The following is a 24,144-nucleotide window of genomic DNA, read 5'->3' on the forward strand; positions in this document are numbered from 1 at the left end:
AGGCTGACGCTCTATCCACTGAGTCAAACCGGCTAGGGCAGTGTGTGTCGTCAACCTTGGCTGCACATTAGAATCACCTGGGAATCTTTTTAAAATCCTGATTTCTGGGCCTCATCCTCCAGAAATTCTGTTTCTTTGTTACTAATGTTGTGGCCCCACCCCATAACAAAGAAACAGAATTTCCGGAGGATGAGGCCCAGAAATCAGGATTTAAAAAAAATTCCCAGGTGATTCTAATGTGCAGCCAAGGTTGAGAACCACTGGGCTAGGGTAAGGATTTTTTCTTTTGACAGATTTGATGGGAGCTTGTGTTTTCTCATCTTTTCTTTTAAAAGAGTGATAAAGGAAATATAATTAGTTTAGTGTTCCAAGAATTGGTTTCAGATTAATTGAACCTGTTAGTTTATTAATCATATGAGAGATTGCCTTTATCCATCACCAAAAAGCAGATAAATTTTATTTTTTATGGTAACGATACAATTAATGGGTGACAGGAATGACAAAAGAAAAACACTCTCCCTTTAAAGACCCCACCACTTTATTGTTCTTGGGCAGTTCTGCCCTCAAAATGTCACATTTGAACCCACACAGTCTCAGGCTTTGAATCTCTAAGAAAAGTAAGGAGTTTGGTTCTGGATTAATTTTATGATTATCTAAGATTTAAAATACAGATTCATTTAAAGGACTATTTGAACAATTGTTTATGCATAAAGTTAACACTTCAAAATACCACATATTTATTTCTGATTATAAAAACTTTTGACTGATTAGAAAATAAATGTAGGTTTGAGGTAGATAATTTAAACAATACCAAAAGCACAAAGAAAAGAAATATTAAAAATTCTTTTAACATAGGCATGGTCTTGTGTGCAATTTTATGTCCCACTTTTTTTACTTATCTCATATATTTTTTCTATTACATTAAAATCTTTCTCATGCACATCTATTTAGTGACTGCATAAAACCCATTGTATGGCTGTGTCATGATTTACCCAGCCATTCCTCCAAGGTTGTCTCTAAATTCTTGCTGTTAAAAATAACCCTGTGGTGGATATCATGTGCATAAAAGTTTGTTTGCATTTTTGTCATTCCTTAGGACAGATTCTATGACGTAAAGTCATGTGTCACAGTAAGAATAAACATTTTCCAGGCTGTTGTTGCATACAGCCAAATATCTTCATCCTGGCATCCATGTCGTTTAAAATCTTGGCTGATTAAACGGGTGAAAGGGTCTTGTGTGTTTTAACCAAGAACTTTTTCTAGAGCAAATAAGACATAATGAAAAATAGGACTATGGATTAAATAGCAGTCTATGGTTTTATTAGTAGTGTGACCAATACAAATGTGACCAAGTTATGTTTGTACTAAAATCTCTTGTTGAAGTCATCCTACCTCCAAAAAACAATAAGTATGTTACTTTATTTTTCCAAAGACATGGGTAATTTTTTTAATTTGTCATCTTGATAAATCACTGCCAGGAGACAATACCATACTGCAATTTTGACCAAATGTGTTACTAGCATAAATTACCCTGGCTCAACATTTCCACTCCTGGGTCCTGGTTCCCCAGTTTGTGATCTGAATGAACATTATCTTTATTTGGCCGAGTCATTTTTTAAACCCCTATTCTTCCGTTTAATATCTTGTTCCTTCCTTCCTCATTGAGGTAACATGTGAATAAAAGGGCCATGTGAAGTATTTGTCTCTTCTTAAAAGATAGGCACAGGATGTAAACTAGATAAAATATGCTTTGGCTTACCAGTATTTTTGGGTGCTTCCAAATAACCTAAATAGAAAATTATACTTTGAGCTCCTTAGACGAAAGGTACTCCAAGCATCTGACAGAATACTATTAGATGTGGTATTTAGAAATCTGTAAATTAACACTAGAATTTTATTTTATTTTATTTTATTTTAAATATATTTTATTGATTTTTTACGGAGAGGAAGGGAGAGAGATAGAGAGTTAGAAACATCGATGAGAGAGAAACATCGATCAGCCGCCTCCTGCACATCTCCTACTGGGGATGTGCCCGCAACCCAGGTACATGCCCTTGACCGGAATCGAACCTGGGACCTTTCAGTCCGCAGGCCGACGCTCTATCCACTGAGCCAAACCGGTTTCGGCAACACTAGAATTTTAAAACTAGAATATATTAACTGTACATTTTATTATTTCTTTTTTTCAACTGATTATATCAAAGCACTTTATAAACAAGTGATGTCTCTAGTTTGTACTGTTGGGGAGACTGAGGCATGGGGAGATTAAGTGACTGGCCCATGCTTACAGAATGAGTTATGGACAATTCTGGAAACTGAAGATCTTCCCTATTCATCATACTAGATATAGCATGGAAGTGTCAGTCAAAGCTTCACTTTCTTTCCAGATGCTTCTGTCCTGTCCTTTTGGGACTTGTCTCCAAGGGTGAGAAGGTGGTTCAGGTTCCACAACTTGTTCAGTCTTTGGTCTCTTGGCAGAGGCTTCCAACAAGCTGACAAGTAACTGCCAAAAATATGACAGGTGGTACTTTTTATGACATTGGCCCTGGATAGACTCTTGCTAGTGATTCTCCACCTCAGGCTACTCTTTGAAGAGCTATACAGTAGTATCAGCATTGTTATGGCTGACCTGGGTAGGATTTGTGCGAGTGAATGCTATAAATGACCTCTGTCCTGTTAGCATTGCTAGGGCTGTCTGGTCTTGGAGTATCCTGAAGGGGAGGATCAGAATTTACGTGCCCATATTTGAGGAAATACCCTCCATGACCTTTTTCTTTGTATTGGGATGAAAGTCTAGGGGCAGTGGTTCTCAACCTTCTGGCCCTTTAAATACAGTTCCTCATGTTGTGACCCAATCATAAAATTATTTTCGTTGCTACTTCATAACTGTAATGTTGCTACTGTTATGAATTATAATGTAAATATCTGATATGCAGGATGGTCTTAGGCGACCCCTGTGAAAGGGTTGTTCGACCGCCAAAGGGGTCGCAACCCACAGGTTGAGAACCGCTGGTCTAGAGGTCTCTGAACTGCAAATGACGATACCTGAAGAAGCACTTTAAGGATACTTGTTACCCCTCATCTGAGTCCCCCAACCATGTCTTTAGCCCTGAATGCCAGAATTGGAGGATGGGGGCAAAGACCTCCAAGACCTAGAAAAGGGCAGAGACTGAAAGGAGGGAGTTTGAATTCAATGTTCAGGAATGAATCAAGCAGGAATCTCAGGCAAGGGGGTCAGGAACACAGACTAGAAGCGCTGATTTAGAGAAATGTTATTTCATGTGGATAAAATAAAGCTACCCATTAATGTTAAAATAATTTTGTTAAAATATTAAATGGCCATTTTCAGGGAAAGGGCACCCCCAAGAAATAACATAGGGAGTGTCATCTTTTTTTTTTTTTTTAATATATTTCATTGATTCTTTACAGAGAGGAAGGGAGAGAGATAGAGAGTTAGAAACATCGATGAGAGAGAAACATCGATCAGCCGCCTCCTGCACATCCCCCACTGGGGATGTGCCCGCAACCCAGGTACATGCCCTTGACCGGAATCGAACCCGGGACCCTTCAGTCCGAAGGCCGACGCTCTATCCACTGAGCCAAACCGGTCTCGGCGGAGTGTCATCTTTAACCAAAAATAAAAACGCAGAAGCAACTGACTGCAGCCTAGGGATTGGGGCAGTTGAGGGACATGAGAACAGCCAAGATGGTCCCAGAGGCGTAACCTATTATAAGAGGCTTTAACACCTGTCGCCCAACTCATAGTGTCTTTAGAAGTAGGAACTGGTTTTCTTTATATCTTTGGTGTGGAATCAGGTTGTGCTGTCTGTTGAATGTAAAACTTTATATTTCATTACGTACAAGTAACAGTAATTCTATCTTATGTCCCAAGAGCTTTATATTAAGTTGGTTATATGACTTTCATCTCTTGAGGTTTTTTTAATTGTTTATAATTGTGATTGAGTCTTCATGAACTTAAGTGTGTCAGCAATAAGTAGTTAACCCCCTTTTCTTGTAGACCTTCTAATTTCACTTACACTTAATGTTGAAAAGTGTCTGAAAATGGAAATAGACACAAGTGTGATTGTGTATGCCTCCCCTCTTTAACCTCCCATTTAAGGAAAGCAGCCATGTTGACTTAAAATGTCAAAATAATATCTAGTTATGACAGGAGGTTCTGGTTTTGATCATTTTATCTACACATTATTTGTAGGTCTGTTGCTTTCTGAGCTTAGTTGCATTTTGTCGGATAGAACTATAACTGCCACCTAGTAAAAGTGAAATGGCTTGGCAACCTTAGTTAATTTTTTAAAACAGTTTTGGATAGTTGAAACAAATTGGCAGGTGCATTGGACAGTTATAAAGTAAAAATAAATTTGAATTTGATACATATTTCTCTACCTCCTGTTCTGGAGGAACTATAAAATACAGGCTGGAGGAACTGTATTTTATTGCGTCGTTTTTAGGATAGTGATTGTTTCTATTCTATTTTCCTCACCCCAGTATGTGAATATTCCTTTAGAATAATCCTTTAGAAATGGGCTGGTATTTCCTTTATGGTTTGATACCTTTCTCTGTTTCCCTAGACTGGTGTTAACACACATTTAGTTAATTTATAGATTTGGTTCTACTAGTAGTCTAGAGAATAATTGTTTTAACTTACTAGTATTAGTACACAACAGATGCAAAATTGGTATTTTTTTTTAATATGTTTGTGTTGGTTTCAGCGAGAGGAAGGGAGAGAGAAAGATAGAAACCATCAGTGATGAGAGAGAATCATGGGTCGGCTGCCTCCTACACGCCTCCTACTGTGGATTGAGTGCGCAATGTGCTCTGACTGGGAATCGAACCATGACCTCCTGCCTGGTTCGTGGGTCAATGCTCAACCAACTGAGCCACACCAACTGGGCCAGATATGGTATTTTTTGTCACTTAATTTTTCTTATAAGATGCTAATATTCATGTGGGCATTTGTCACCCCCAGCACATAATTTGATAAAACTGGTATTCTGTGTTCTAGAACTTGTATTTCTCAAATTGTGTTTGCTCTTATGAACCACTTCTTTCTCTTGGTGTATAGGAGATAGTAGAACATGGTGATAGAGTGTTAGACCAAGATTTGAAGAATCCCAGGTGTCGGGTAGCCTTGCAAGTTATTTAACTGCTCTAAGTCTTAGTTTCTTCATCTGTGAGATTACTATAAGCATCAAAGTTGTGAAAGTTATTTCAAAGGAATTTGGGCTGTAGTAGTCATGTCATGTTAATCGTAGTTGAAATTCATCAGATCTTACATGCTTATCTGCAAAGTATTTTCTGGTTATTATAATTCCTATATAGTTGGAGATCTGTAAACCTTAAAATATTCTTTGATTTCTGGTCCATTTTTCCTCATTATTCATGCTTATATTTATACTAGAGGCCCTGTGCACGAAATTCATGCACTGGAGGTGGGTGGGTGTCCCTCAGCCCAGCCTGCAACCTCTCACAGTCCGGAAGCCCTCGAGGAATGTCTGACTGCCGTGGAGGCAGGGGAGGCTCCCCCCACCGCTGCTGTGCTCACCAGCTGTGAGCCCAGTTCAGGGCTTCTGGCTGAGTGGTGCTCCCCCTGTAGGAACGCACTGACCACCAAAGGGGAGCTCCTGTGTTGAGCATCTGCCCCTTGGTGGTTAGTGTGCGTCATAGCAACTGGTCTTCCTGCCATTTGGTCAATTTGCATATCAGCCTTTTATTATATAGGATTTTTTGGTCCCAGTTATCATCCCTTACAAAACTAATTAAATGCATTCTTAAATACATAATATTGTCAATATCCATTCACATCTACCACCTCTAGGCCCAACTCTCTAATGTCTCTATGCTGGTCTAATTTTTGCTGAGCCTAAAACCAAAGACAGATTCTGGGGGTTGATATGGGACCTCCAGAATGGGCATGGCACAGAATAATCTTATTTTTCCTCTATTCTTCTAGTCTGTTATATTCTGAACCCACACATGTTTTCGGAAGGACCAGATGGCTGACACTGGCTAATGGGAACCAAAAGACAAGAGTGAAAATAACCTGGTTGCCATATTTCCCAAGCTTAGAGGTGTTTCACCCTGCCCTGAGATAAATTTATTTTTTTCCTCTGGAGACTTTACCCTAGTCTGTCAAAAAACTTTAATACAGCCTGGCTGATCTGAAGTTCGATTGTCAAGTCAAGCAGCAGCATTTGTTGAATGAAAAAGATTATACTCAGGACTATGGGAGAGAAGCATCTGCCTTTATGAAGGCAATGTAACCTGTGGTTAAGAGCTTGGGTTTTAGAATCAGATGGATCTGGGTTCAAATTTAGCTGTACCACTTATGAGCTCCTTGACAATGAGCAAGTTGCTTAGCCTCTTCAAGCCTCAGTCTTCTCATTTGTAAAATGGGAGAAGTAGTAGTAGTATACTCTGCATCTATGATATGAGGAATGAATGAAACATGAATAATGATTTACAGTGTGCTAAATATTAACCTTTGCTGTTTTTATTAAAGAGCTCATAACCAAATGAGAGGATAAGCACAAAGAAAAAAGAACAAGGCTTGAACAGCCGCAAAAACGTTGTGTGAAACATAAAACTGAATAGACGTGTTGAAACTTTAAAGAAAGTGCTAAAATAATTGGAATCTGGCAAATTTCTGAGACTCGGAGAGTATATGGAAGAAGATTGATATTATTTACCTTGTGTAACCAAGGCATTCCAAGTTTAGAGAATGGCATAAACAGATATTTAGGAGTCATTATAGACCTCTGAGCAAAAGAATGATAAAGTAGCTGACTTTCTCTGCTATGTGTAAAGAGACAAGTTGACTAAGAAAAAATAGCCATATCTTAGAATTAAGTAAGTTGATCAAACAGGAAGAGTCCTGAGGGCCCAACAGAGTGAGAAAATTGTAGAACTAGGCAATAGACTGAACAGGCAACCAGAGAGGAATAGTCAAAGGTAGATTATAAGGTTTGGGGAGTGAATTTGATGGTCAGGGATCCAGAAGAGAAATCATGAGGTAGGTTTTCTTCTTTGAAGGTGGGGAAAAATCAAGTGCAGACTGAGCTGTGGCCAACGTTTGCAGACCAGGAATCCACACTAGCTCTAATCAGAGAGCTCTTGGTGTGCAGGAACTGCCAGTTTGCCGACGTGAAAAGAGCCCCAGACTGGGTATTGGTGAGCCCTGAAGTCGCACCCCAGCTCTGCCACTCAGTGAGCACGGGTAAGTCATCCACCTTCTCCGGGTGGCCTTGATGGCCCTCCCTCCTCTGAGACTAAAGAAAGGAAGGCCAGAATGCCCAGAGAAGCCTCCTTCCTGTCTCAAATTAGGAAAAAAATCTCAGGAACCTACTTCATGTAGTAGCAGCTCCTAGTTGTGGGTTATAACGAAACCTCTTACTGGGAAAGTCAAATTGCAACCACAATCAGTGACCCAAAGAAGTGAATGTGACACTGGTTCTACTTTGAGGACCTGACCACTGCTTCCCTGGAATGCAGCAGACCTTTGGGATCTGGAGATGTTATAGTTCTCACTCACAAATTTTTGTCCAAGTTGGCCTCACCTGAACACTAGAGAGTTGGTTGCGGGAGTATCTCTGCAGTTTTCCAAGCAGGTAGCAAGAATTACTATGTTTTTTTTTTAATTATTATCACTCTCCTATCAGTGTGTCCTAACGTTTTTCATCTTAAACACCAAGTTGGCTGAAGCATAGGTCCAACACTGAATGCTTTTAAAGAAAGCTATTTAATTCCTGTTCACTAAATGCCATTTCTTTCAGGGTAGATTTAAGGGCTCTGCCCTTAATGTACAGTGCTATTGACCCTAGTTTAAGGGTTCAAGGCAACCCGTGGGTTAACTTCAACAGATGAAAATTTTTCCTTGGCTACAGCAACATCCCTAATCCTGACCAGCCATGGAGAGGTTCGGTTCTTACAAGGAAAATGAGTGAATGTGGGAATGGCTCACCACATTGGGAAAACAAAACACATCCTGCTGATGGTTGGCTGAGGACTGTCATGTCCACATACAGAGAAAATCATGTGGCACAGTTTTAGGACAAAGGTGAGCAGAGATCCACTGTGAAAAGGGGCAAATTTTTCTTATAGCGAGAACATCCAAGGCATGCCCCTTGGTGTGAGCAGTGTTGGTGGGTGATCTCAGGCACACGCATGGAGGCTTGCTTTCCCTTGCTCCCCATATCCACTCCCTATCAGTTAGCTGGTATCAAGCATCCCCTTAGTCAGTCCATGACCAGTTAGCCACTGATCAGCCTATCTCCATAGCGAGTCATGCTCATAATTTTTCAGATGGGACTTTTCTCCAGTCTCCCTCTTCAGAGATGATGTTTGGAAGACAGAGGTGACCCTAAGCTGTTCCAAAAGGGGTGAGATCAACTCCACATTCTCTTCGGTGGAACATGCAGAATGGTATTTGGAGACCATTGGTATAGGTTATTAGGATCACAGAAAACCTATTTAATAATAACAAAAGCTCAGATGATAATTCTTCAGTGAATTCTTCTAAAATTGAAGTCTTGGAGTACTTTAGTTTGATAAACATGTCATTTCAGTTCTAGCATTTCAACGTTCTGACTGATAGCCTGAGCAGTACATGAGGTGTTGAATGAGGAAGACCATAGCATTGTTAATTAGAAGAATGGACTAAAGTTTAGAGCAGCCCACATCATTCAGTGTGCCATTTGTTTGTGGTTTCCAGATACCTGTCTATACTTGCTAAGCATCATGGTGTCCACTTTTTTTAGGGAGAAAGTAACAGGAACTTCCCTCCCTTCATTTTTTACTCCATTTGTCAGATAAAACATGATCCCGAGAAAAAGAGTTTGGGATAAGGCAATAGCAGAGAAATGTTGAAGAAAGTAGTTTTTCTTTTAATTGTTAACTAGAGTATGTTTAATAATTAGGCCATGCTGTTTGCTCTTTCACATAGGCATAGGGGAGAAAGGTTGAGAGTTGTGACATGTGGGAGTCCAGCAGGAGGAGGAATATTGGGGGCTTTTTGTTTTTATCAATCCCTGCCATAGAGGGATTTTTAAATTTGTCTTAGATTCAGTCTCCAGAATTCCTTCAACTTCTTTATTCTCATACTAGAATTATTGAAAGATGGTCTTTGTTTTTAATAGAGCAGAAGAGGAATGGTGTCTATAGCTAGAATTCAGAAATGTATCATCTGTTGGGCTGTGTTCTTGTGAGGCTTATTCTCAGGTCACACCAGAGACATGTACACATGTGTGTAATATCACACCTTCCTCTGACAAAGGTATCAAAAGGAGAGTACTTTGGGGAGCAGAGATTAATTTCATGTTATTTTATGCAAAGTACAAAGGGATATTAAGGTGGATTTAAAAAGAGTTCTTTCTAGAAGGCAGTTAAAGTATTTAAATAAAACTAAAATTGGGACCCATACAGTAGTTTTAAAAGGTATTTTAGAGGGTAAAAATTAAATTTATCCCTGTCCATCTGTCACTCTTGTATACCTCTGGTGCCTACCATATTGGTTTAAATTATCCCATCATTCCATCATTAAGCCAGAGGAGGACTAACTTTTATCTGTCATACTTCTGATGTTAGAAGAAACCTTAGACATATGCAGCTACCTCTTTTCATAGATAAATTAGACAAAGAGAAATAAAATTATTTAAATTTTTAGAGTTGGTTTATAGCAGAACTAGGACTAGAACCCAGGCCAGTTCTTGCTTCTGCAGTCTTAATAGTTACAATATTCCTCATTTTCCTCATCTGTAAAACAGGGATAATAGACCTGACTCTAGGTATTATGAATATTAAATAAGGTAACATTGCCCAGCATATGGAAATTAAATGTTATGTAACATTTTATTGTTAATATGTAGTCTTTTTGCTTTATTTGGGAACCCTTTCACTGTATTGAATGAAGTAAGTCATTCTTTGAGTAAAGCAGATCTAAATAAACAGTAATGTGTTAGAAGCAACCACACTGACCTGGTTAAGTTTTGTGGCTTTTCATAGAGTAGTAGCCAAAATTTGTGGTGATAGAAAGATACTTGAGTTCATCTTCCAAACCACCCAATATGTCAGTGACAGGTGCCTCATTTACCCTTGGACTGGACTTTGGCATTAAAATGTTCCAAATAAGTTTTGTGGCTTTTCATAGAGTAGTAGCCAAAATTTTTCTGTGAAGTAAATTCAACTCAGGGAAGAATTTTATTGGCAAGGTATGCCTTCCTTCAGCCTCAGCTGCAAAGAAAAGATAGGTCTGTCTTTGAGCATTAACTTTTGTTTGTAGATCATTGTGCCTCCACTTAACAGGTTGTCCTTACTTTCCCTTTAACGTTAGATGAGTTCTGCAGGTAAGCCTTGGCACAGAATGAGCCTGCACAGAAGGATCTCTGAGTCTGGGAGAATGCATTGCCACATATGTCTCACACACATCACTTGTTAACAAAAGTTTGGCTTTTTATTTTGGATGATTTGCATAGCATAGGGTCTTGCATTCTCTGACCCCTAAGTAGTTGTAAATCATTATTTTGAACAGAACTGTTTAGATGTCCCTCTTATTTATTTAATCTTTAGGCATCACATTAATGAGTTGGGGTCATTGAATGGTGCTGAGCCAAAGGGGTGTGGAGGCCATTTCACCCACCCCTCTATACTTAGCACCAGGCTCTCATATGATGCCAAGAGCAGTGATGCTGTGGGCAAAGCAGACCTATGACAAGTCTTGAAAGCTAAGTTAAGGAAGGTTCTTAATTTAGAGGGGGGTACTTTATTATCTATTTAGAAATAAACCAAAGAGAAAATAGATTAGATTTTTTTTTTCTTTTCAAACTTGTTTCTCTAAAAATAATAGTATAACTTTCCTCATGACCCACACTACTTTGGGAAGGAAAAAGCAGCAGCAGTACATGATCTATTAGAGATTTTTAGTGACTTAAGCACTTTTTAACATAGAAAGTCACTGATTTGGAGAGGTTTTACCTGCTCTGTCAAATATTACCTCAAGTTCAATGTCATTCTTATTAAGCTGCTCAGAAATTCTAGCCCATGGAATTATGAAACCATGTTTTAAAGACTTCATAGCCCATGAAGGGAGCCAGGTGGCTTCTGAGTTATGTTACTGCAAAACATTTCCCATTAAACAGCTGGGTGTGTCTGTGTTACATTTTTTAAGGGAGTTGAGATTTAGTGACTCTTAACATTTGAATGCCATTTCAGCATAAAGAACCCTCTAAAGTTGTGCATTGTCACCTTGAGAGACTTGCTGGAAAGGAACCCTTTAGTAAAGAAAGAATTCTGCAAAACTGAGTTCTCTTACTTTGCTGAGGATATATAGCATTACATGTTAACCCTTTTCGGTCCAACGTGGAGGCTGACTCGACAGACCAGGCGCTAGGAGCAGGTCCAACGTCGAGGCTGAGGTCGACACTGCAAACCGGTTCAACATTCAATCCCGTCAATTAATTTGGACCAGACTGTTTGAATTCCAAAAATAAAATTGGACCGCAAATGGTTAAAGAAGCTGGAATCATTTTGGTCAGGCTGGATGAACTTGTAGCAAATCTTTTAATTTTTTTTAGTTCCAGTATGTTTAAACGCAGAGAAACAGTACTAGTAAGTTTGCCTGTGTGCCCAACTTTGTTAGAGTTTAAAGACACTGCTGATAACTTCCCTTTGTGATCAGATATGTGATCAAAGCCATCATTAAGATGCCTTTGGTTTTTAGATGTAGTCAGTGGTCACAAAGCTAGACTTTTCACAGTTGTCTATCATAGACCAAACTACAAGTTTATTGATAACATAGTTTGTTTCATCTTGCTTATAATATCTTATAGATTTTGTGCTTTCGTTTTGTAAGTTGTATTCTCTAACAGGCATTAATAGAATTTGGGGGGATAGTTTGTTTTCTTTCTGGTATATGTTAAACCACCAAACCTATATGCTGGGAAATTTCTAACAATAGTTTGTATAGAAGTTTGCACAGTTGTAGATAGGTTTTAGAGAACTCCAGGCTACCTAAAACCTCATGAAAATGAATTTGGGATATTGCAAGGAAGTGAAGAGCTCTGACTATTTCTCACTGATAATTTCTAGAACATTTATTCATTTGTGACTACTTCCTTTAGGTAGAGGAAAAGAGACATTTTAAATAATTTTTTCATCAAGGAGATTGGAGATTATTTTTTAACCTGGTATGTTACTCCAAACATGATTCAACAGTTAAGACAGTGTCTGAATATAGATCTAATCAAAGAGTTTTATGTGATATTTTGATACCTTATATCAAGCATCCCTGTGGAGGTCTTTGTAGTTGCCACCAACTACTGGGGAACTAAAGAAGTGGTCTCTATATTTAGTCAGTCTCCTACTAGAAAGACAGGAGTCTACCTTGAGAAGTCTCCTTAACCTGTTGGCACAAAGCAAAGTGGTTTCTGCTCAAGGGAAGAGGAAGTTGATCTTTAATTTGCAAACCCCACCTAACCTTTGCTAAGCATGAACCTCATTGGTTTCTCTTCAGTGTAATGAAGCTGGATGTCAAGATGGTGCCAACCAAGATTTTGTTTGCTCTCTTCTAGATATGGGTTTGTGGAGTTTGATGATCTGCGAGATGCAGATGATGCTGTTTATGAATTGAATGGCAAAGACCTTTGTGGTGAGCGAGTAATTGTTGAGCATGCCCGCGGCCCACGTCGAGATGGCAGTTACGGTTCTGGACGCAGTAAGCATTTAAAGGGCATTTGTATCAATGACATGCCTTTGTTACTAAATGTTAATTTTTAAAAGTAATTAATGAATGTTACATGAAAATGTATTGATATTTAAGCCATTTGTTTTTAAAATATGTATCTTTTAAAATGTAAAATTGCAAGTAAATATATTTGATGTTTAATTTTAATTAATGGCATAAATTTCTTGTTTTAATACTTTATAAATATGTTTAATGATGTGTGTTTGTGTTGTTGTTTTGTTTTTCTCTGTAATGCAATTGTTTAACATAGATTTAACAAAGACCTCAATGTTTTAATTAAAAGAATCCTTTGAGGCTAAGATGACTGCCTGTTCCATTTGCTGACCTTGGGTTACCTTTCCATGCGTGGCTCTTTGAACCATTGTGGCCCTTGGCTGACCAAAAACAGGAAGCCATGTGACGACCGCAACCTTTCCCCATTAGACCTGGGTGGTGAGGATCCCAAGGGTTAGACACAGATGAGATTAAACTGAAATAGGTGCCTGAAAATCTTTTTTTTTTATCATATAAAATATTCACAAAAATTTTAATCACTGTGAGTAACACCAGTAACTGATTTAGTAATTTGGTTACTTATTTCTAAATTGTTAATAGTTTTTAATTTATGCATGATCTTTATAAATATTAACGAATATATATATACTTACAACTTTGTAAATTAAATTTTCATGTTTAGTTGATTGCTTTTTAAAAAAATCTAGTTTGGATTTGAGGGTGGGGATATAGTTAAAATATATGTGCTATTTGGGATGGGGGTGAATGGAATATTTAAGGGAAATATGTGCTATAGCATTTTTTCCTTTTCCTCCACTGAAGTAATCTTACCTATTTGAACCTTCCAAAGGTGGATATGGTTATAGAAGAAGTGGCCGAGATAAGTATGGCCCTCCTACCCGCACAGAATACAGACTTATTGTGGAAAATTTGTCAAGTCGATGCAGCTGGCAAGACCTAAAGGTTTGGACCCTATTAACCTTCTAGGATAAGGTTGGGCAGGAGTTAAGGTTGGGACAGAGGTAACTTTATGCAGACCCAGGCATACACAGAATGCAGTGGTGTTATATGTTTGAAAGTTTTCCCAAAGCATTTGGAAATTCTCCAATTAAAGGTTCCATAAGAGTACAGAAGACTTCAGAATCTCACTACTACTATATGTTATGGGACCATCACTCTAAGGACAATCTATGTCAGTGGTTCTCAACCTTCTGGCCCTTTAAATACAGTTCCTCATGTTGTGACCCAACCATAAAATTATTTTCGTTGCTACTTCATAACTGTAATGTTGCTACTGTTATGAATCGTAATGTAAATATCTGATATGCAGGATGGTCTTAGGCGACCCCTGTGAAAGGGTCATTCGACCACCAAAGGGGTCGCGACCCACAGGTTGAGAACCGCTGATCTATGTTATATGAAATTTTCCTTCACAGAGAATGTTATAGAACAGTGATTTTCAATCTTTTACATCTCATCGCACACATAAACTGTGTATTTGCAGATCTGAAAAAAAAAATAGGTATAACTTTGATTCATTCATATCAGATGGCTATTGTTATGTTGGCTGTTGTCATTTATTTATTTGACAATCTTAAGGGAAAAGAGGTCAGTGCCCCTGACTAAATAGTCACGTATTGCATGTTTTAAAAATTCTTGTGGCATATCAGTTGAAAATCACTGTTATAGAGAGATACCAATGTAGTTTTTTTCAATTAAAGAAAAAGTAGAAACCACCAATGTCTTCTGCAACATTAGTTTTAATATGCAGCTTGCAGTGTAGATCCTCTTTGGTAAATATGACTACCTGACCCATGTTTTTTCATAAGATTTACTTGTTTTTCATGAACTATTCATCCTGAAAAAGTTTTAATGTCAAAAAGTTAAGATCCGGTGTAGTGATCCCAGCTCATTCTTTGAGAACTTTTCGTTTTTAATCTCCATAAGGAAGAAAAGCTTAATGAGTAGTGTCTTAATCTGGATGTTCTTTAGAAGAAAGGGTGTTCAAAGTTTTCTATCTTGCTTCTCATCTTTAGTCCACCATTAAACAAGTCATCTCTAGCAAAGTGAGTTGAGTATATTTAGACTCCCCAGTCATCTGTGTGTGTATATTTTTAAATTTTATTTATTTTTTAAATTAATTTCAGAGCCGAAACCGGTTTGGCTCAGTGGATAGAGCGTCGGCCTGCGGACTGAAAGGTCCCAGGTTCGATTCCGGTCAGGGGCATGTACTTGGGTTGCGGGCACGTCCCCAGTGGGAGATGTGCAGGAGGCAGCTGGTCGATGTTTCTCTCTCATCGATGTTTCTAACTCTCTATCTCTCTCCCTTCCTCTCTGTAAAAAATCAATAAAATATATTTAAAAAAAAAAAATAAATTAATTTCAGAGAGGAAAGGGGAGAGAGAGTATCATTGATTGGCTGCCTTCTGCACACCCCACACTGGGGATCAAGTCCACAACCCAGGCTTGTGCCCTGACCAGGAACTGAACAGTGACCTCCTGATTCATATGTCGATGCTCAACCACTGAACCATGCCAGCCAGGCTGCGATATTTAAAAAAAAAAAAAAAAAAAAATCCCCCAACATGTTTTCAAACAAGAATTTATAATGAAATGTAAAAGTCCTAACTTAAATGTAATGATATGAGCTTCTAAAGTGCCTATAAACAAAGAACGTGCCAGTATAAAATTTAGAAAGTGATAGTTAACTAAAACTTTTTGTATTTACACATAATCCTATCCTATATAATAAAAGAGAAACATGCAAATTAACCATCCCTCTGTTATGCTCACCAGCCAATCAGAGTGAGTATGCAAATTAACCTGACAAAGATGGCTGGTTAATTTGCATACACAGGCACCAGGCAGCCAGGGCAGGGAAGTACTAGAGGCCTGGTGCATGGATTCGTGCACCAGTGGGGTCCTTAGGCCTGGCCTGCAGAGAACCGGCTGAAACCAGCTCTCTGACATCTCCCAAGGGGGTCCCGGATTGTGAGAGGGCGCAGGGCAGGCTGAGGGACCCCACTAGTGCACGAATCCGTGCTCCAGGCCTATAAAAGAACAGTTAGATATTCATTATCTCTACCATCTACTGAATTCCTGATGCTTTAAAGAACCTCAGTAAATGCTCTGACCGGTTTGGCTCAGTGGATAGAGTGTCTGCCTGCAGACTGAAGTGTCCCAGGTTCGGTTCCAGTCAAGGGCATGTACCTCGGTTGTGGGCACATCCCCAGTAGGGGGTGTGCATGAGGCAGCTGATCAATGTTTCTAACTTTCCCTCTCCCTCTCTGTAAAAAAATCAATAAAATATATTTAATAAAAAAAAATTAAAAAAAGAACCTCAGTAAATGGTTGGTGTGCAGATGTAAATATTTTATTTTTTATTTATTTACTAGTGACCCATCATGTGAGACCCGGGGACATACACACACACCCACCCGCACGCCATGGGACCGCCCCAAGTCCTGGAGTCCCGCCAGTGCGCCGGGACGGCCCCAATGTCCCGCCTCCAGGCCGCACTCCCGCGGTGCACATGCGGGGCCATGGAAACCCCAACAGAAGTTGCCCGAAGCAGCCGCCGGGACCCCTGCGTCCCCACAGGGCCGCAGGAACCCCAGTGAAAGCTGTGCGAGGCAGCCGCTGGCCCCACCCTTGCTGTGTGCATCGCTATCTTGTGCTGGCGTTATGGCCTGGGGGTCAATTTGCATATTACCTCTTTATTATATAGGATTATTTTTTAATCCTCACCCAAGAGTATTTTATTCCATTGATCTTTAGAGAGTAGAAGGGGGGAGAGAGAGAGACATCAACTAGTAGCCTACTATATGTACTCTGACTGGGGCCATGGATCAAACTTGCAACCCAAGTACCTGCCCTTCCATTCATGGGCTGACGCTCTAACCACTGAGAAAATTGGCCAGGGCTGTAGATGTAACTATTTTAAGAATAAACTTTATTCTGAGGAAAGCTAGCATTTCTTCCTAAAAGAAAGGGAAAACTTTTGTTACTGTGATTGCACTAGCTGCCTTAACAAAATGTGTCTTAACCTAATCAGTGATTTTCTTTTTCTTTAGGATTATATGCGTCAGGCAGGAGAAGTGACATATGCAGATGCTCACAAGGGACGCAAAAATGAAGGGGTGATTGAATTTGTGTCTTACTCTGATATGAAAAGAGCTTTGGAAAAGTTAGATGGAACTGAAGTCAATGGCAGAAAAATCAGATTAGTCGAAGACAAGCCTGGTTCTAGACGGCGCCGGTCCTACTCCAGGAGCCGGAGTCACTCCAGGTACTGTTGATGTCATTATGTGTTGGAAATCACTATAAATTCATTAATGAGAATATAAATAATACATTTTCTTTCTCCTGTTGAATTCTCAGGAATATAGTTCTTCAATAACTCAGAACTTTGAACTACATATTTATTTGTAAAGCTCTTGAACTCTTATGTCATGAATACAAATAGAAGTAAAGTCCTTTCTCTGAGGCAGGAATCAGTGACCTTCTTTCTCATTTCTTCTTGGGTCCCCCATATCATACCCTCACTGAGGGCAAACATGGCCACTAACTGGTCCCTTGATTACTCTCCCAAATGCTCTAGCTACTCAAGAGTGGAGACTTTGTCTTTTTGCTTATTCAGCAGCTGCTCTGCACATGAGCCAGGCACTTGTGAACAAGGCAAATATAGTCCATGCCCTCATGAACTCAGTCTAGTGGAAAAAACAGGCATTGAGCATTGTGCCAAGTATGCCCAAGGAAATGTACAGCACAACCAGTCTGGAGAACAGGCAAAGGCTTCCCTAACAACCCACCATAGAAACTGAGCTCTAAAAGATAAATTGGAGATGATGGGCAGAGATTAGTCCACACATTGCAGTCATGTCTCTTAATTCTCCTTTTTTTTCTTTAAATATAGTTTTATTGATTTCAGAGAGGAAGAGAGAAGGAGAGAGAGCTAGAAACATCAGTGATGAGAGAGAATCATTGGTCGGCTGCCTCCTGCACGCCCCCTGCTGGGGATCAAGCCTGCAACTTTGGCATATGCCCTTGACCAGAATCGAACCCAGGACCCTTCAGGCCGACACTTTATCCATTGAGCCAAACCGGCTAGGGCTCTTAATTCTCCTTTTAATCACTGACATGTCCTTTTTTTTTTTTTTTTTTTTAAATATATTTTATTGATTTTTTACAGAGAAGAAGGGAGAGGGATAGAGAGTTAGAAACATCGATGAGAGAGATCGATCAGCTGCCTCCTGCACGCCCTCTACTGGGGTTGTGCCCGCAACCAAGGTACATGCCCTTGACCGGAATCGAACCTGGGACCCTTCAGTCCGCAGGCCGACGCTCTATCCACTGAGCCAAACCGGTTCGGCGACATGTCCTTCTTTACCTTTTTTATTTTCCATGCATTTAGTTGTTAAAGAAATTATTATCTATTTTGAAGATTTTCCGATAGTTGAGATTTTGCTAATTGTGTCCTTGTGGTGTTAACACATTTCTTTATCTTATTCCCCATATTTCCTATAACTTGTTAGATGTTGAGGCATTTAGAGTAAATCCAGGTGTCCTTCACAAGTAGTTCTTTGTACTTCCTGTTGCTTCACTTATGTGGTGTTTGCCTGTCCCACTTTGAATGATGGTTCCATTGTCACTTGAACCATCCATTATTAAGTTCTGCATCAATATTTCACATAATAATTTTAGCATCTATTGATAATTATTACCTAGAGCTATTTGTTGGTGGTTACAAAATGATGACTTTCTAATTTTTTCATTCTTTCTGTATTTAAAGGCTATACTTCTATAAAGGATAATTTCCCTCATCCATACTTTTGTTACCCTCAAGTAGTTTTTATAGGAAATGCAAACTGAAAATTTGATACTTTTATTTACCAGCTTTCAGAATATTAAATGTGCCCTAGTAACCCCCAAAGGTGATAAGGGTGGTCGTTTAGCATCATTTTGAATGAGTTTTTGGATGTTTATATATTTAATGTTTTGTCTATTGCGGCCATAATTTTTTATGCTCAGAATGTTATGTCTTTGGTCATTGAGAGCTCTTCAAGTTGGCTCCTGTTTCAGTATCTTTTTGTTTGGATTTTGTGTGAATATGCTTTACTAAATATTTCTCAAAACTTTTGTTTTAAATATATTTTTATTGATTTCAGAGAAGAAGGGAAAAGGAAAGAGATAGACACATCAATGATGAGAGAGAATCCATGATCAGTTGCCTCTTGCACGCTCCACACTGTGGATCGAGCCCACAACCTGAGCATGTGACCTGACCAGGAATCAAACCCGGGACTTCCTGGTTCATAGGTGGACGCTCAATCGCTGAGGCACACTGACCAGGTCCCCAAAACTTTTTTTCATCCTCATCCCAGGATATTTTTTCCCATTAATTTCTAGGGAGGTTCAGGGGGAAGGGGAGGGTGCATCATATGAGAGAGACACATCAATAGGTTGCCTACTGGGGCTGGTAAACCTGAAACGGGTGTGTGCCCTTGACCAGGAATCGAACTAGAGGCCTTCAGTCCTGTGGTGACGCTCTAACCACTGAGCAACCAACCAGGGCAGCTTGTCTTTTTTGCTCTGTGTATGTATTTATATACACTCTATACATTTATTTTGTTGTAGTGTTTGAAAGGAAGTTGTAGAAATTATGACACTTGGCTCCTAAATACTTAAGCATGTGTCTCTAAGAAATAAGGATAACCACACATCTATTTTCTAATCTAAGAGCGTTGATAGTGACTCTCTAAAGTTCTCTAATGTCCAGGCCATATTACAGTTTTCCCAGCTGTTCCATGGATGTCTTTATAGCTGCGTTTTTTCCTTACCAGGATCTAGTCTTATTGTCATGCATTGCAAGGGGTTGTTAGGTCTCTTTGGTCTGAAGCAGTTTTTCTACCTTCTTGTCCCTGTGACATTTACTTTTCTTGACTTCTAATACTATCCCACATTCTGAATTTATTTGCCTATTTCCTCTTGGTAGCACTGAATTTGAACTTTATCCCCTGAAGTTCCTGTAATCTGGAAGTTAGATCTACAGAGGAGTCAATGAGATGAGATACAGGTCAATTTTTGGCAAGAATCCGTTCATAGATGTTGGTGCCCAGCAATCTCTGAAAGTTTGCCTTTTTCTATCATGATGAGATGTTCTGAGCCCATTTTCTTATTCATATCCTGCCCTACACCTGGAATCTGTTGTTTCCCCCACTGAGCCTAAAAGGCAATGATAAGGAGAGTCCACGTGAGGGGAACAGATTAGATGGGTAAAGGCAAAAGTGTGCCAGGTGGCATGCCGGGAAGCTGCTGTGGGACCAGGGGAAGGGGGTGGAGGCAGATAGACTGGAGAAGAGGCTGAATTATCATGTAAGAGGATGAAGGAGTGAGAAGAGTCAAGGGTTGCTGTGGTTTCTAGCATGAGGATGTGGGTAAATAACAGCAGCATCTGTGGAAATGAGGTTGGAACCCAGCAGAGTGAGTTCAAGATTGGAGTTGCTCAGTTTCAGGTAAGCCATCCAGGTGGAATATTTGTGAGCAACTTGATCTGTGGACCTAGAGCACAAGGAAGAAAGAGTTCTCTCTCAGCGGTGTGCCTGAACAGTCAGTGCCATACATAATTTTTTTTAATTGATTTTTTACAGAGAGTAAGGGAAAGGGATAGAGAGTTAGGAACATCGATGAGAGAGAAACATCAATCAGCTGCCTCCTGCACACTCCCCGCTGGGGATGTGCCTGCAACCAAGGTACATGCGCTTGACCGGAATCAAACCCGGGACCCTTCATTCCGCAGGCCAACGCTCCATCCACTGAGCCAAACCAGTCAGGGCCATAATTTTTTTTATTGAAGAAATATCTTAGTTGACTGTGCTCTAGGCTTTTGTCAGCAAGTATTATTAATATATTTTTTAATGTTTTCTCTCTATAGGTCTCGCTCTCGAAGCAGACATTCTCGTAAGAGCAGAAGCCGAAGTGGCAGCAGCAAAAGCAGTCATTCTAAGAGTAGATCTCGGTCTAGGTAGGTCTTCCTTGTTTAAGTGGAGGGGTTGGACAGGAAACACCTGTACCATTTGCCACATTGATTACAATCATGTTACCAGTCTTATCTCACTCCAGTTTCTCCAGATCTGGACTGGAATCCTGGGTGTTCAGCAATCATTGGCCAGGCATTATATTGTGGGGCAAGGTTCCACGTCCCTTCGACTTTTCCATCTGATGATTAGCATCAGGCATGGAGTTGTATGTGACTTTCACATCACTGTCTTCTCAGGTCTGGCTCCCATTCCCGGAGCAAGAGCCGTAGCCGCAGTCAGAGCCGCAGCCGGAGCAAGAAGGAAAAAAGCCGCAGCCCCAGTAAGGACGACAAGAGTCGCAGCCGTAGCCGCAGTGCAGACAAGCGCCGCAGCAAGAGTAAAGACCAAGTTGAAGAGAAGATTCAGAACAACGACAATACCAGGAAGTCCAAGAGCAGGAGTCCCAGTCGGCATAAAAGCAAAAGTAAAAGCCGAAGCAGGAGTCAAGAGAGGAGAGTGGAGGAGGAGAAGCGCAGGAGCAAGAGCAAGGAGAAGAGCCGGAGTCAGGAGAAAGGCCTCCGCAGGAGCAGGAGCAAGGGAGGCAGCAGGAGCCGCAGCAGGAGCCGCAGCAAAAGCAAGGATAAGAGGAAGGGGAGGAAGAGAAGCCGGGAGGAGAGTCGTAGTCGTAGTCGCAGCCGCAGCCGCAGTCGGAGCCGCAGCCGAAGCAAGAGCAAGAGGAGCCGAAAACATGGCAGCAAGCGAGACAGCAAGTCAAGCAGCAGCAGCGAGAAGAAAAAGAAGGAAGATGCCGACCGCTCCCAGTCCAGGTCACGGTCCCGCTCGGTGTCAAAAGAGCGGGAACGTGCCAAGTCCGAGTCTGGCCAGAGGGAAGGTGGAGGGGAGAGCAAGGATGCTAGTACCAATCAGGAGACCCGGTCCCGGTCAAGGTCCAATTCTAAATCCAAACCAAATCTCGCGTCAGAATCACGCTCCAGATCAAAGTCCGCTTCAAAAACCCGATCTCGGTCCAAGTCTAGATCCAGGTCTGCATCCAGATCACCTTCCCGGTCTAGATCTAGATCCCACTCAGGATCCTAACGGGCTACTACCACAGCTGGAACTACCCGAGAAGTTTTGTACATGTTTGGTAGCCGTAGCACAAGTGATTGAAGTAGAACATACGTCACTGCTGTACATTTTTAACTCCCCTAATGGTGTGTCTACAATTGTTAAATCTAAGTGCTTCCTCTCTGTAAAGCCTCCTGGCGCCAGGCCTTCCTGCTCGACTGAAAACAATCTTCTCTTTGAAAACCCCCTTTCCTCGTGGTCCACAGTAGAATATCCGAAATGCCTTGGCTTCCAGGCCTGGCATTTCTTACAGGGAGCTCAGTACCTGGACGGGTCTAAGGCTGGAATGATGACATAGGTAGGTATGGTGAGTTCAACCATTTTTGCCCTTGAATTGATGCCCTTTGATGTATGCCATTTAGTGAAAGTGCTAAGTCTTAAGTTTCCTACCACTTTGGTTTCATATTTTTGGACTTACAAAGTTGTGAATAGCACAGTCAAGGAAAATTGATATCTGCAGTAACCCATAGGAAACAAACTCTAGAGTTCCATATTCTGGTATTGTGATTATATTGTTTTATATTAAGAAAATAAAAGAAAATAATTTTTTTTAATTTTATTTTTCCCCGTCTTGCAAAGTATAGTGACCCCTGTTTCCATTAAATTTGAATAAAGACTATTTTTGCTTGACAAAAAGTTCATGGTGCTTAAATCAAAGTTGTATTTCCTGATCTCTCTTTATACCTCTTTTCTTAGCATAAAAAGTTTAGTGCATAATGGCTCTTTGGTTTCTTAGGATCATGGGTAGGGAGCCAACACTTTTTCCTAAAGGATTTTTCTCACCCAACAGCATAAAAGAATTTAGTTTCTCAGGAATTTATAGTCCTTCCTCTCTTAAGAAGCATGTGACCAAGCTGATGAGAAATGAATCATTTTGGGAACTTGGAGCATCAGCAGATGAGTTCTTCGTGAACATAACTTTCTTCTGTACTGTTTGAACTAATGGCCATGAATCCGAAGTGGCATGCCTCATCACCTTAGGATTTGGACGAAGAAACCAGGAAGAAAAACTGCTGGATTAGCTTCATCTCTCATTCTCTGCATTACTTGTCTGGCCCAGTTCTGTACGAGGTACCAGAGGTACAGTGATTCCAATCTGGTCTACATCCTTGAGGGACTGTTGAGAAGCCAGAGGACCATCATCACAAGCTTCAGGGGAGAGAGAGCCACTTTTCAGACTGCTGCCTGACACTGTACAAGGGGCTAGATTTAAAGTTCTGTCCTGTTGTCTTAGATCATACCCTGTCGGACACATTCAGAAGGCAAATCCAAGAGTGTTTCTTGTCCTCCTGGAGTTTGTGATCTGGTTGCAAATGATAAACATCACCAGGATAAAGTGAAAATTCAGAGAATGGAGTTTTAACCTCATCTGAATTCAGTGATGTCTTTTAGACTGAACCTTTGGAAATGGGGGCGGGGGGTGGGGGGGATGAGGCATTCCTGTGGAAAGAAACTTCTGTGAGCAATACCATGTAATTAGGAAAGCATAGGACAGGGTGCCCAATGAACCTGGAGTTTGAGAATTGGGGTAAGAAAAGCAAGTTTGACAAGATGGATTGGGTCACAGAGGGCTTAATATACGGGGGGTGGGGGGGCGGGGGAGGCGGGGATTTGGCCATTATCCTGTGAGTGTTGGGGAAAAATATTTGGACAGGAGGATGCGGGTTGAGCTGTGCTGCAGGAAGATCTGAGAGATCAGTTGCAGGGAACCCAGCACTTCGGAGGATGCAGTAATTGCAGATTGTTTGGGACCTGAACAAAGGCAGTGACCACAGGGAACAGAAGAAAAGATCAGCCATTGACCTGCAGAAAGGAGGTGTCCGAGGTCATCCAAGATGGGGAAGCCTTTCTGAGGAATGGGAAAGATGAAGGTGAGTGAGTTCAGTTTTGGAAACGTGGAATTTCCCAGAACAAAGGTGAATTGTTTTGCCCAATGTAATAGCTAGTGATAAAGCTAAGATTAATTTCTCTAACAGACTGTGCAGCCAAACTTAGGAACCTCAATCTCCCTACAGCTTTCCCTCCATTCTTGGTCATCATGACAAGGTAATGACTCCAACCAATACAATTCCCACTGCTTCGGATCTTGTGTGGTCTCCCGTAGGTAACAAGAATTCCATATTCCCTGATTTTATCCCTGGAAGGTGGGGTCCTTTGGGCATTTTTTTCTTTCACAAGTTCAAACTATAGATTCACCTTAATTTCACTGTTTCTGACATAGCAAAAATTTATTTTCCAAATTCTCTTCCAAGC

General features: G+C 40.5%; 1 protein-coding gene across 1 annotated transcript in view; it reads left to right on the forward strand.

The window, feature by feature from the left end:
- The window catches only part of SRSF4 (serine and arginine rich splicing factor 4), a 35,605-nt gene extending 13,078 nt beyond the window's left edge, over positions 1-22,527 (forward strand). The window contains exons 3-7 of the mRNA XM_014463025.2: positions 12,579-12,721; positions 13,596-13,708; positions 16,819-17,033; positions 20,679-20,768; positions 21,021-22,527. Of these exons, the coding sequence (XP_014318511.1) occupies positions 12,579-12,721; positions 13,596-13,708; positions 16,819-17,033; positions 20,679-20,768; positions 21,021-21,861 (1,402 nt within the window). The 3' untranslated portion in view covers positions 21,862-22,527. The remainder of the gene's footprint in view (positions 1-12,578; positions 12,722-13,595; positions 13,709-16,818; positions 17,034-20,678; positions 20,769-21,020) is intronic.
- The last annotated feature ends 1,617 nt before the right edge of the window (positions 22,528-24,144 follow it).

The sequence above is a fragment of the Myotis lucifugus genome, unplaced genomic scaffold, assembly GCF_000147115.1.
Source record: "Myotis lucifugus unplaced genomic scaffold, Myoluc2.0 scaffold_197, whole genome shotgun sequence".
Lineage (NCBI taxonomy): Eukaryota > Metazoa > Chordata > Mammalia > Chiroptera > Vespertilionidae > Myotis > Myotis lucifugus.